Consider the following 14,096-nt stretch of genomic DNA (forward strand, 5'->3'; position numbering starts at 1 on the left):
ACCGCGTTATGGAGAGTAAAACCTGATGCTTTTGCAAGTTTTACATGATGGCTTTGATCAACCAATCTTCCTCATGAAAAAAGAAATGGGCAACCCTTCCATGAGCGTGTTTTTGCTATCCCAATGGCACCCGCATGAAGTTATCAAGTACTTTGTAAGAATAAAACAAAAGATTTGAAATTTCCTCAACAGGCTGCCAGTACCTATTTGAATTCACAACCAGAGGCATAGAGTTGTGTGACATAATTCAGTAAATCAGTTTAAAACAGGCCTAATTTTAGTACTAAAAGTCTTCAGGAAAATAAAGCAAAGTTTTAGGGAGAATGAAAGCTTGGTCAAGTCTGAATCACACGTTAGAAGCCTTTAGTCAGGGGTCACACAGTGTGCACTTCAGTGGTAGTCAGTCCTAGGAAAGGTGAGAAGTTCACAGAACATCCCTGAAATATCTTAGTCCTTGACAATGAATCACAGAATATGCTGAAAGCACAGCCCATGACACATGATGAGTGGTTTCCTTAAATTTGATGACTGATAAAAGAACAACTCTACTTCCTTTAAGAAAACATTTTAGCACTGTGCAACAGCTTCATGTCTGTATTTACAGAACTGAACAGTCATTTCTTCCCACAAACTTTAGATCTTTCCCAAAGGGTTTAACACAACAAACATATTTAGCCCACACAGTTATTTTCCCCCCTACCTACTACTTGTCTAAGAGCAGTGTGTGATTTTATTATTTTGGTTGCTATTCCAAAGCATTTGATGAGCCCTGAATGCAAGTTGCAGTCTGTGTGTTTTTTGCAGGCTGTTTTCTGGAAATATTTCTTTAATACTGAAGAACTCAAAGCCACATGCTAGTTCTTTGTCTCCAGTGAGGTGACCTAACTTACAAACTCACTTCCAAAAGACAAAGGCAAAAGTGTCAAGCTAGAGATGTGCTTGCTTTGTCCAAGTGGAAGTGCGGAAATGTGAATGGACAGCACTCAATGCAGGGATGGCAATGAGCTCAAGGGAAAAAGAGGAAGAAACCTTCCTGAAAACTTGGATTAATGAAACAGTTTTAAAGGCTCCCTGGTGAGTGGGCTTCATCACATGCAGTGCTAACTAGACCAGTCCTGGTCACAGCATGGACACACTTTAAAGTAGTTGCCAGTTAAAAACATCTGGGAACAGGCAACAACAGGGTGTATAAGGGGTGGGATAGTTACAGCTGATTCATGTATGACTAATGCTGGTGTTTTCCTTGGAGGCCTAACCAAATGTGGCTGAGAAAAGGGACACAAGAGCAGCAGTGGCCCATTGCTGGCCATCCTTGTCAGAAAGGAGCCCACTGGCAGCCTGGAAGCCATTTAGCTTCACAAATTCCAAAGTGGCACTGGGGAACACAGCCCAGTGCTCTGCACATCGGCAGCATCTCTGTCCATTTAGGAGAGTGACATTGCCCACAACCACACCGTGAGGGAGGAGATCTCAAGTGCTGTCCTCTGGGTTCTGTGCCAGACAGAGCCTGTGGGCTTTGCTCTAGAGCATCTCTGACTAACACATTGTTTGTATGTTTGCAAGTGTGCTGCACAGAACACCTGTTTCAACCTTCTCTGGGGTTTTGATAGTAAAACCTGCCCAAGTCATTGTAGCCAGAATCGCTCTAGTGCCTTGCTACCTTCCATACCCTGCTCAAAACACATGCATTTTTAAAAAATGAGCACAGCATTTTGCACTGGCTCATCTGAAAGGTGAGCCTTCTTGACTTAAATGCATAAAGGAGGACCAGCACCACAGTTGTCAGAATTTCAGCTGCAAAGAGGGCTTTACAGCTGCACAGTGAAATTCAGATGTTTGGAGAAAATAGGCAGTGTGCTGAACTAACATTGCAAGAAGTATCTATGACATGAGAGACTAGGGAATAGGTCTCTCAATACAAGTCTAAGGAAGGAGGGAAGAGCTGGGGTTCAAGGAATCATCTTTGGATCTGAAGCCCGCTGGCAGCTGTCAAAACTGTCTGCTTGCCAGATTATATTTCTCTTATTTGGCGCTAAAGAACAACTTACACACTTGAGAGATGCTTTGCTGGTGTAAACAGACAGAATTTGAAATTGAAGGAGCAGGTTGATATCAGCAAACGCCTCCAGTTTTACACACATTGGTTTCTTTCAATGCTGTGAAAAATCTTTTTAAAGGTTTGTAAGCAGGAGGCAACATTTGAGTTCTCCCACCTAGAGACAGAAGCTGCATACTTGCATGGCAGTGACCCTGATCTCAAGTCTCCTTCCATGTGACTGTTACCTTCACTGATTGTGTCAAAATAGACTTATATCATTGTATTTCTACACTGGCACCACCAGCACATATAAGCCCTGAGAATTGTCAGTTCATTCACATTCAAGTACTTGATTTTTGTAGAACTGCTCCCCAGCGTGAGCAACGCTGTCTACAGAAAATGTTCATATGGATTGATCTTGACCCATTGCAGGTGCTCAGTCAGGAACAGAATTTCTCTAGGACCTCCCCATTCAGGAGACAAGCAAGGTGTGCCGAGTCTGGGGCTGCCCATCTCCAGAGACCATACAGGAATACAGACCCATGGCTCCCTAACTGCCTGAACTAAGCAGAGAAAATCCAGACCTGTGAGATTTTGAAAGACAGTACAATTGAGTCATATCTTCCAGATGTAAATTGCTTGCTCACAGGAGCACTGGCTTGCATGTTCTATATGCTTTCTGCACTATTCATGTCCATCTTGCAAGTTTTTATTTAAGCTTTTAATTTTTTACCTTTGAATTAAAGAGCAATATCATAAATGAAAATTTACAAAAACAAGCAATGGAGAAATCATCTAGAATCAGCTTGGCATAAGCCTACTCCCATCATTAAACCAGAAGACAAAATTAACCGTACTCAACACCTTGCCAGAGCTAGATTTCTGAAGTTCTCAGTGTAACTGTGGCCTCCTGGGTAGGTGATCCCATGATGCAGGTGATGGGCACAACCCAAGTGGGAGAAATTACTCTGTCCACAGAGCAGATTGTCCTGTTCTTTCCATGGCCCACTGGGACAGCAGCCGGCTCAGGCAAGACCTCTTGGTTTATGACAGACCCTTGTTGTCTAGCATGTACTAAAATATGAGTCAGTTCAGGGACAAACATTTGAGGGAAGTCACAGAAAAATTAACTAAGCAATGCCAGTAAAAACATGGGTGTACTTACCCCGGCTTTGTAATGGTATAAAGCGTGTCAGCTGGACACATGCTTTCCAGCGTAATCATCCCTCAACTCTCCCCGGACAAAGCCAGCACACTCATGCTACAACACTCATAATCACAGCATTGATCCAACTTTCTCTGTCAACCGATCTGACAATAACCTCATCATGGATTTCTTCCTTTTTCCATCTTTAATTATCAACACTGTCTCCCCACATCATCAGACTCAGGGCACCGCCAGCTTAGTCCATGTAAATTAAAGTGACAGCCTCACCTTCCTTGTGTAGGTGTTTGCCATCCTGTACCTGCTCCTGCCTCTCTATCTTGACCATCTTCCACACCACCAACACCCTTGGTCAGCTTGCATATGATTCTTCTGTCCTGGGTATTGGAGCTGCCTGATGAGCTCCTTCTGGGGCTCTAAGAGAGGGTTTGAAACATTCTGTCAGATGACTGAGATCCAAACCCCACCGTGGGGTCTCTTTCCACTTAAAGTGAGGGTAGCTCTGCTTGTGACCAGGGCACCAGATGGTGCAGGTGCCTCCTGCAGCAGAGATCCTGTACAGAGCTATCCAGAGACCCGGAGGGTGCAGGGCCCCTCATCGCTCCCCACATGGCAGGTCAGTGAGATGGCAATTTAACTATTAAGCTAAAACCGTGAGCCACCTCCCTCCCCTCCAAAACCCACATGCATCTTTCAGCAGCAGTGATATTTAACTTTGTCCAAAAAGAGTCACAACAGCTCTGCCTTTCCTGTCACACGCTCCCACTGGGCATACATGGTCTGTCATGTCTGCCCTCCTTCAAATCTACACCTGAACACCCACTTTCCCCCAAGGAGCCCTCACCAAATATTGCCATGCACCCCTCAGCTGTCCCCCAGAGCTGACAGCTGCCTCCCCTCTCACTTTGAGCTCCACTGCAAAACCCTTTTGGGACAGTTAAATTGCCATTTTGAGCCTGCCCGAGGCCACAGATCTCCCAGCAGTGGGGCAACTGCTCTGCCTCGCTGCTCCTGTGTGGGCTGGACAGGGAAGGACAGGAGTTTGTTCTTTTTCATGATGGGGCTTTTTATTTTGAACTCCTGAGCCTGGTTTTTAGCAGTGGAGGGACTCCCCAGAGGCAGGACTGGCACTGTACCTGTTCTGCTTGCAAGGCAATCATGCTCTGTCTGACCATCCCAAGCATCAGCACTGCAGTTTGTGACTCAGCTGGAGCCTTTCACGTTTCATGGCCCTTCTTCCCATCGCAGAAGCCAAAGAGAGCTGCTTAGCTTACACACACACACCTGATTTGTCTGAAACAGTCTGTTAATAAAGGGCATATCACAGGGTCATATGTACAAGTCAGCAGCACAAGTCCTGTCTCTAATAATCCTGCCCAGCTGGCTGATGCCCAGCACTATATCCTGAGTTTCCAGTGACGGGCACTATCCCAGCCTGATGCCCTTGGCATGCTGGGGACAGGCTGTGGCCACAGCCAGTGCGTGGCAGCCCTGGAAGCCTGCCAGCTCTAGCTCCTTTCAGGCTCAAGTGTGGCATGAGTCTTCAGCCTCCCATTTCCACACACTTCTTAACTGCTTCCTTCATGTTATTTTATTGGCGTGATTTAAATTTTCTGTGACATGTTTTGGCACTCAAAAATATTCCTGCTGCAAATGCCCTGTGTGTATGTTCCTCTGAAATCTTCCTGTTTATTTTATTTTTCATTCTTAACAGCCAATGTCACTAATCACTTTTAGACTCACGGACTAATAAAAATATTCATAAAGCAAAGAATTTCCCTACATCCCAAGCTCTTACGACCCCATGGGATATGCCTCCTTGTACGAAGGACAGACTAAGAATTTTTTAATCCTTTCACCCTGTTTACAAAGCAAATCTGGAAGTTAAATGCTTAGAGCACTGGGAAAACCATAGCCACTTGCATAGACTGCACTGTGATTTTGCAGGCACACTGTAAAAAATCTACTGACAAAACAGAGTGTTTGGTGAGCCACTTAATGCATTGTTAAAAACCATCAGCTTTCTCTGCCTAACACTCAGTATTTTGGTTTTTAAAATACTGATTTATTTTTTTGTCAGCACAGTATGTTTTTTACTAGAGCCAGCAGTTTACAAGCAGCAGGAACAGGCAAAAAAGAGCCTCCACCCAAATATTTTTTTAACCAATTCTTCAGACGTACATGTCAAAATAATTGGATGGAAAAAAATCTGTCATTTAAACAAGAGTGCAGGAGTAACACTTTTGTGCTGCTTTTCCTCCTCAGCTATCCATAAACCAACTCCTTTTCAGATTTTTCCTAAACACAGTAAACCTGCAGCTCAGCAGCACAGGCCAGACAGGCCAGACTGGCTGCACAGCCAGGAGACCTCGGTGTGCATCACCTTCTGGACAGGCTGCAGTGAGACCCTGAAGGCTTCCAGCAAATGAGGAACTCTAAATGTGTAATTTGAGCCATAACCTTCTTCAGGTAGGTGAAGAGATGTAATTTGATCTTTCTTATGAAAAGTGCAAATGCACAGGGATTGGCAAAGCCACATCTAGAGCCTGAGATTTGGGAACACTGTACAAAAACACATGCTGCAAACAGACGTCCAGCCTCATAAATATCTGCTTTACAATTACAAAGTGACAGCTGTGAAAATTTATCAAAATATTGTCTCCTTTTCTTTTTATAAGTCTTGGAAGGAACACTGTGATAAATTTAATTCTGTTTAAATTAGAAGAGCTCTGGACTGTGTTTTTCCTGAAACTGGCACTTGGTATTTTTTGACTTTCCAAAACGTTTGCTTCACTCACAGCGCTTGAAAGAACAAACATACACAACATTGATACTTATTCTGCAATATGGCAATAGTCTTATTTCTTAATGTCTAAAAATACTCATGCAAATGTATCACAATTTGTTGGCTAATAATTACATTTTAAATTAATTCCTCATATGAGACACTGATCATGCTTTCCCACTATCCTTCTGTCAAAATACAAATCTTACATGCAGAGGTGAACAGCAGCTCCAGCATCTTTGGGCTGTGAGTCAGCTCCATGGAGCTCATTTCCACAGGAAAACAAAACTGTCTTAAAGCAGAAACTGAAATATAGTTCTTATGAAGCAATAAATCCACTGCACCTCTGTGAATTGTAAATCACAGGCAACATGTAGTTTAGAACTGCTTCTAATTAATAGCTTTTTCTGTACTGAAGGAATCTTGGTTTTTAAGAGTGATCATTAAACATTTTAGATTCCCTTCTTAAGGAACTCTCCTTTGTGAGTCAATAACCACAACCTTTGAATAACCCAGGGCAATACCGCCGAGGCTGGTTCCCCTCGAGTGCCCATGAAGAACAGTTTGCACATGAAATACAGAAAGCAAAGCAATAACAGGATAATAAACACCCAAATCCTTGTCCTGCTGATATGCAGCCAACTATCTGCTCTAGCACAGGAAGACCCTTCAGTAATGAAAACGTGTCAACCAAAACCAATGGATAAAAGAACACAGAAAGGTGAAAACAGAGGTGGACACACAAAATCAAATCCTGCCTTTAATGCACATAATTCCCACTGAAGTTTATGGGACATGAGGACAGGGCAGTGAGATGAAACTTGATCTACTGATGTTGGCTCTGTACAACTTCAAATAAATGAACCACGGCATCAATTATTAATAAATTGATATATACTTTATTATGCACAAGAGACTAAGATGACATGACACTGTGGTTATCAAAACTGTACAACTGTGCATTTCCACAAGTCTCTGAAATACTGAATGTAATATGAAATACAAATGGGGCGTTCAGACTGGCCACAGGTATTAGCAAGTAAATTTCTCCCATTCTTTGATTTTAAAAAAGCATCTGGCATTTGCATCTTAAAGAAATACATTTATTTTTTCAAAGGTGAGAATATTGTGTTTGGAACTGGTAGGAACGTGGTAGCAAAGATCTGATAACACTATGAACATCCCTACGAATGACAAACAACAACAGGGCAAACAGTCACCTCACACGAAGGGCTGTCAGCACAACCAACAGTACAGTCTTCTTGTGAAGCATGAGGTAGATATACATAACAGAAAGAACAAACAGGAGAGGAAGGGTTAGAAAAGGGCAGGGGGAAGGTTACAATCATCAGCATTTACAGAATTTTGCAAAATCCATTTCCACGTGGAATACGCTACAAACACAGCCTAACACAGAAAGATCTGACCTCTTGAGACATAAATATAATAATGTCCAAAACCAAATGCTGTAAAAGGTTAGAGTTAGTGATTAGACAACACATGATAGAAGAAACAGTCTACTTTGGAGTTTAAGTACGTTATTAATAGCTTTTACAGGCAGAAGGTGTCCCTTTTTAAGCCCAATCCTCCCATTCTTACATAAAAAGTTCCTTTGCACTTGATTCCACCATGCTGAAATTAACCCCTGACTCCATCCCTCCAAAACCCTGCTGTACCACCCTCCGTTGGGCCAGCAGCGTCTCACTGGCCTTCCACACCCCACAGGGATCTGCCACGTGAGTCCAGCATGGCAAGACTACGTTGGACACAGGAGGGAATCAGTGGCTGAGCAGTTACACATTCGGGACCTTGCCACACCGCACACAGAAACTTGCAGCAGAGACAAATGGCTGCTACAAAAATAGAGCTATAAGTGTATCAGGACTCTGAACTGAGGGCAGCTTAACAGCTGCTGAGAAGTACTATACACTTCTGTAATAAAGCTATTAACTGGGAATGCCCAGGTTTGGTTGTCTCTCTCTTTATCGAAGCAGAAATGGCTGTTCCATCTGCTAAGTAATAATTTTGGTAACCTCCAATAGACAATTAATTCGAGCGGATTAAAATTTCTGAATTAAATAGCTGAGTACACCAAGTTCAGTTAATTTAAACTGTATTTCATATACAAGTCAACAAATCAAATCTTTGACCTTTATATATTTTTGGTTTGTCCAATGGTAAATATAAACCAGTAAATTATTTTAACATTATGGTTTTAAAGAGATTGATAATGCAGCATGTTTCTCTCAAAAATATATAATTATCTATTTTACAGAGGAGTTTTCAACCTGTCTGTCCCAACAACCAAATCTAATACTTCCTATCAGAAACTGCTTAATAAAATATCTGAGGAAGGAAAGGGTTAAAACAGGGGAAAAGAATTTACAAAATATGTAAATTTCACAGTAATTGAAATTAAAAATTTCATATAGAGTAACTTACATTTATCTAAAACATTTAAATATATCTTTATACAGAAATTTAATGTAGTAAAATATAGCTATGATTGAACTTAAAGACTCTAGTCTTCTTTGAAGACATCTTTAAAGACTTTACACATAGAATATGCTTAAACAATACATTCTGCTGAAGGTTAGGCAAAGCGCTTTCTTTCCAACCACACAGGTAGCACATTCATCCTCCCGACACCTCGTAACAGAGCCAATCCTGCAAACCCCTACGCACGCAGAGCTACGTCCACGTGGCAATCTGTCCATGTGACCAGGACTTCTCCCTGGCCTGCTAACATAAAACATTTCTGCATGTGTAACTCTGTGCACCAACTCCATGCTGAGTCCAGCATGTGCTTCTAAATAGCAAGGACGAGGCGTGCAGTTACTCGCGTGTGTAAGTGTTTGCAGGATTAGTAACAGATTTGATTTAAAGTGAGCAATATTCTGCCTTATCCTGGGCACTTGCGTCTATCGCATATCTTGCACTTCAACCATCCTGGCATCAGCAAGGCACAAGTGTAGAATCAGCAAGAGACCTGCAGCTCAGACTTCAGAGCAGACTATCACTTGAGTGTAATGAACTCCCTTCCTCTCTTGCAGAACACAGGTAACTTTCACTAAAATTAATGAAAGTTGTTAATCTCATTTTTAGAGGAAAACAATGCTCTTTTTTCCTCAAAGGAGAAGAATCAGTAGAACACATTACAATTACAAAGTGGCAACCAACAGTCAAACAATTACACATTGAAAGTGTCTTTTTTTTTTTTCATTTGGCATCAATTTGAAGCTCAAGATAAGGCAAGGATACTAAAAAATACTGTGAAAATTAGTACCTTTCTGCCATTTCCATATTCCGAAACTACTTTGGGACTATCCAACTGCAATGTTCATACAACAGTTTGATACAAACAACTGCACAACTATCTTCAGAGAACAGGCAGTATTCTGCACAAACGACATGTTCTACTGTATATATTCTTTGTGCTCTCAAAACCCATCTCTTATTTCAAAGGGCTAGCTAAAGGATTAGAACCAAATCAACTTCTTTATCTCCTCTATCATCTATAAACTGAAGAGACAGTTTTTTATTCATATATATATATATATACATAAACATTTTATATTTTATGTGTGAAAGGGACACTGAGCTAATTGCTAATTGTTTAAGTGGTAAGTTAGGCTCTGTATACCTAGGTATACATCTACTTGCATAAAGACATTGTCATTAAAGATACACACACATCTATGTTAGTGCACAAGACAATTCTTTGTCTTAATGTTTGTGTGTGCCTGTATTTGGTATAGTAGATTAAAAAAAATCTCTTACTAAAGAGCTTTGGCCCAAAAAACAAGAGAGGGAATGTTAGAGTGTGCTCTTTTCCGATTAGCAAATCAATGCATATTACAACAAAAATACCTGGAACAAACTTGAAGCTACAAACACAACAGGAAAGCAAATGAGATGCTGTAGCTGTAAGCTGAACAAAACAAAGATTACTCAAAAGTGGCTAAACGTAGCTGAAATAATAAAATGTTATTAACCAAACAGATCTGACCTTGAGGCTTTCTTGCTTAGACAAACAGAAATCCTTTGACCCAAGATCATCTCTGTTCTCCCTATCTTATGTAGTGACAGAACAAGGGGTAATGGCTTTAAACTGAAAGAGGGCAGGTTTAGATTGGATATTAGAAAAGATCCTCTTTTCTGTGAGGGTGGTAAGGCACTGAACAAGCTGCCCAGAGAAGTTGTGGCTGCCCCATCCCTGGAAGTGTTTAAAGCCACACTGGACACTGCCTGAGCAACCTGGTCTAGTGGAAGGTGTCCCTGCCCACAGCAGGGGGTTTGTAGCTAGATGATCTTTAAGGTCCCTTCCAACCCAAACCATTCTATGATTCTATGATTAAATTCCCTTAATGAATACTTTGTGTCAACGAGAAGGTTCAGGGAAAGAAAAAAAAATTGTACAGACAAAGCAGCATTTTTCCAAACTGGCACAGATTTCACATTGAGGGGCCCGCAGACCCCTAGAACAGGTTGCAGTACTGTAAAATTAGTAGCTTTGTCACATGTAGCATAACATGCTAAACAAGATCCATCAGGCTGCGTTCACTCATGCATTGTGTGCTCATATACACACTCAGACACACAGTGGCTTCCCCAAAAGAAAATCCGTCCTTTTTTTTTTTTTCTCCTGTAGAAAAATCCCTCCTCATTTTTTTCAGAAGCAACCACAACAACCCTTTTAACTATAAAAAGCTGATGTCCACACACAGTCCTTGGAACCTGTGTGCTCCTATGCTGCTCCTCAGCTGTGTCCCCCCGGGTTAGGTGGCACTGCTGCTGGAGCAGGGGGTGCTCTGTGTGCTGCCAATGCTGTGAGCTGCACTGCTGTTCTCGGATGCTGGCGGGGATGTCGGGACCTGCTGTCTTCCTGCTGTTTCCCCTGAAGGAAAGGGAAGAGAAAAAGTGGGGTCAGGAGAAGGGAAATTGAAAATGTTAATTGTTATAGAAAACAGCTATCAAGTCCTTCCCAGTCTTCTTCTTTTGGTGGTCCATATTCTCATGCAATTAATACACTGAGGGACAGACCTTAAACAGAGTATTGTTGAAAATGCTACTCGACTTTGGCATCTTAACATTGCTATGCACATGGGGAAAACAACAGTGCTGTTCAGCACTTTAAAAGCAGCTGATGGAAACTGATAGATGCTGTCTACCTTCTGCTGTCAGCTGTCACTCAATGGGTCCTGTCACAGACCACTCTATAGCTTTGCTGTCTCCAGGAAAAAGGCCTATGAAATGCAGGCTTTAATTTTAATGGCAGTTTATAGAGTAGCATATTTACTAAAAGTGGAGCTGAAGACAATGTTCTTCAATCAGTTGGACACCACATATCCTGAGACATGACCAGTCTTCTTCATGTAGAAAAACACCAGGCTATCCTTAAAGCTTGACTTGATTTACTCCTAACATAATATGCAGGAAGTTTCCCTATAGCTACCACAGTATGTGCAGCACTTACAGTGTGCAGCGAGAACATGTCTCACCATTTCTTGTTAATTGTTTACTGACAATAAATTAAAAGCCCTTCATTATTTAGATTGCCAAAACAAGCACTAGGATATAAAGCCATATTTATAGCTCCTGATAAAACCTAGATTTCAGTCTGCTTTCCTCATACCCCTTCTGCACCTGTGACTGGGATTCCATGGGAAAAATTCAGCTCTTAGCTAAGCATGAAAGTAAAAATTGTGCCATTATGTCAATGCCCAAAAGATCATAATGAGACCACATAGGAAATCATAACTGTGGCATTTTTTAAGTTACAGTGCTCAAATCTGTAACCTTAGCAATATTACAAAATAGTCTCTTCAAAACAGATGGCAAGACTTAAGTTTATATAATGTGCACTGTAGCTGCCCCCTCCCTTGAGCTCATCTCTCAGGATGTGAACCTGTGATCTCAGCACAGTAACACAGTCAGACTGCTGCTGCTTGAGCTGCAGACCTGCCGTGGCAGCCAGAAACAGCACGGCTGCTTTCCCAGCAAAGAAGCAAGACATAAATGTTTTCCTGGATCATGGATAGGTGCAACTAGAAAAAAATCAGTAGCCTCATCTCCTGCTTCATAAGTTTATAGTTACGCAGCTCTCCTGTTTCACATTATCCTGTGTTTTTCAAAACCTGAAGCCATGGGTCAGGTCTGCAGAGCCCAGTTTTTCTTCCATGTTCAGTATTTGTCAGAGATCCTGTTCCCCAGTGATTGCTTCAGTGACAGGTTGGAGGCACAGCCTGCATCCAGAGGGTTACAGTGCAGGGACGACACAGCTTCCTCCCGCAGGAGCTGCTCTGGCACATCCCCATGCCCTGCGTGCTGCTGCCCAGCTGCCAGAGCCCAAGCTCCTCGGAATGCGGCTGAGGAGGAAGTGTGCCTTTAACGCTTTGTGGCTCAGGCCACAAAATATCCTTCTGCAGGCTGCTCAGTACTCTGAGGTCTGCTACAAACAAGGGAGGTCTGAGGATTTCTCACAGCAGAGGTTGCAAGTGCTCTGTGTAATAGAAACCAGCAGGTTTGCTGCTAGCTGAAGCCACAGCTGAAGTGCACATAAGGCCCCAGAATGCACAGCTCTTGCCTTACACCCCACTGGTTTAGGAATGGGGAGGAAAGAAGGGATGGGATGGGATGGGACAGGACAGAAAAAACAACAAACTAAACTACTAAACCACATCACCCAGGAGCACAATGAAACTTTTTTAAAAGAGGGTGAGGATCTTGCTTTTAAATTCAGCATTCAGTCCAGTATTTACTCTTGTGAGCAGAGTTTGATTCTCTTTTTCCCAGTATAACAAAAAACTATGTAGCTCATCCATGAGCAGTGAATTTCTGCTCATAGGCAGCAGGTCAGAATCTACCATCAGTCATCTGCAAATAAATCAAGTTTCAGCTCTAACTTGCTTTGGAAATGGCTTTGCAACCCATCAGAATAAACTGTATCAAATCAAAGTCTGTGCCATCGTGCTGTAAAAGCTTTCATAAGCCTTGTTTGGATGTTTCTTCCCCTCCTGACTTGCTCCCTTCTTCAGTTGTTTGTGTACAAGTCTTCCTTCCTTTTGTACTACAGGATATATTTATAAAGGCAGTGACAAGCAAACTCCCTTTCATTAAAACAAAACAAGGGAACACAAACATCAGAAAGCAGCGAGGGGAGGCGGCAAACCCCCATCCCCAGCCGCAGGAGAAGCCGCTCGGGCAGTGCAGAGGAAGGGCGGCCGCTGCGCTCCCCCGGCAGGGCCCCTGGCCCTCGCCTCTCTCCCCACAGCTCTGCTGTCACCCATTTTACAAACCACATGGTTACACACAGCGTTGGTCAGCCTCAGCACGTCAGCACAATCTGTATGCATTTAACCATAAATTCATTTATAAGCTAAACACACGTTGTTTTCATTTTACGGCAAAGCGAAAGCACAGCGCCAGAGTCCCTGCACAAGCCCAATGGCTCTCACTCTCCCCTCCCGCCTCCTCTGGAAAGTGTCCTAGGAGGCACCTTCCCTTCTGTTTGGCTTGGAAGACTCCTTCCTTCCACTGTAATTCAATGGCCTGCACAGTACCTCGTTTCCAGAGTATGGTCAGCAGCTCTGATTTACCACAATATATCACAATCACTTGTTGAACAATAACAATTCTCAATGTCCTCAAGGAAAAAAAAAAAACAACCAAATCACAGTGATGTTATGAACACAGCCTAGCAACTACATCTGGACTGGCTGATTTTTCCTGTATTTTATTTCCTCAACACCTAGCTAACTACAGAAAAGCTTTTTTAAAAAGAATATTCAAGAAAAGGATGTAAAGAAATGTAAACTATCACCAAAGAGGCATTCTCCATCTGTCTTTTTCATGTAAACAGCTTCATGTATCTCATGTTACCGAACCAGAACTGCTCAGAATGGACATGTTTCATCTATTGACAGTAAACAAGCTTTTACCCATCTGAATGCAACAACACGCACTTTATTATTCACACTTAGGAAAGCTGCCAGTTGTACTCCCTGTCCAGGAAGTCTGAATGTTTGCTTTTCTATCTCCATTTGCCAAATATAATTGGTTGCTATGTCAGTTTACTTTAAATCAGATCCCATAAAAAAAGGGAGAAG

At 42.3% G+C, this 14,096-nt stretch overlaps 1 protein-coding gene across 2 annotated transcripts in view; it reads right to left on the reverse strand.

The window, feature by feature from the left end:
* Positions 1-6,864: 6,864 nt before the first annotated feature.
* The window catches only part of TGFBR3 (transforming growth factor beta receptor 3), a 110,024-nt gene continuing 102,792 nt past the window's right edge, over positions 6,865-14,096 (reverse strand). For both annotated transcript variants that reach the window (XM_050306961.1, XM_050306960.1), the window contains exon 17: positions 6,865-10,885. In XM_050306961.1, coding sequence (XP_050162918.1) covers positions 10,767-10,885 — 119 coding nt within the window. In that variant the 3' untranslated portion in view covers positions 6,865-10,766. The remainder of the gene's footprint in view (positions 10,886-14,096) is intronic.

The sequence above is a fragment of the Myiozetetes cayanensis genome, unplaced genomic scaffold, assembly GCF_022539395.1.
Source record: "Myiozetetes cayanensis isolate MyiCay16 unplaced genomic scaffold, myiCay2020 scf12, whole genome shotgun sequence".
NCBI classification, from domain to species: domain Eukaryota; kingdom Metazoa; phylum Chordata; class Aves; order Passeriformes; family Tyrannidae; genus Myiozetetes; species Myiozetetes cayanensis.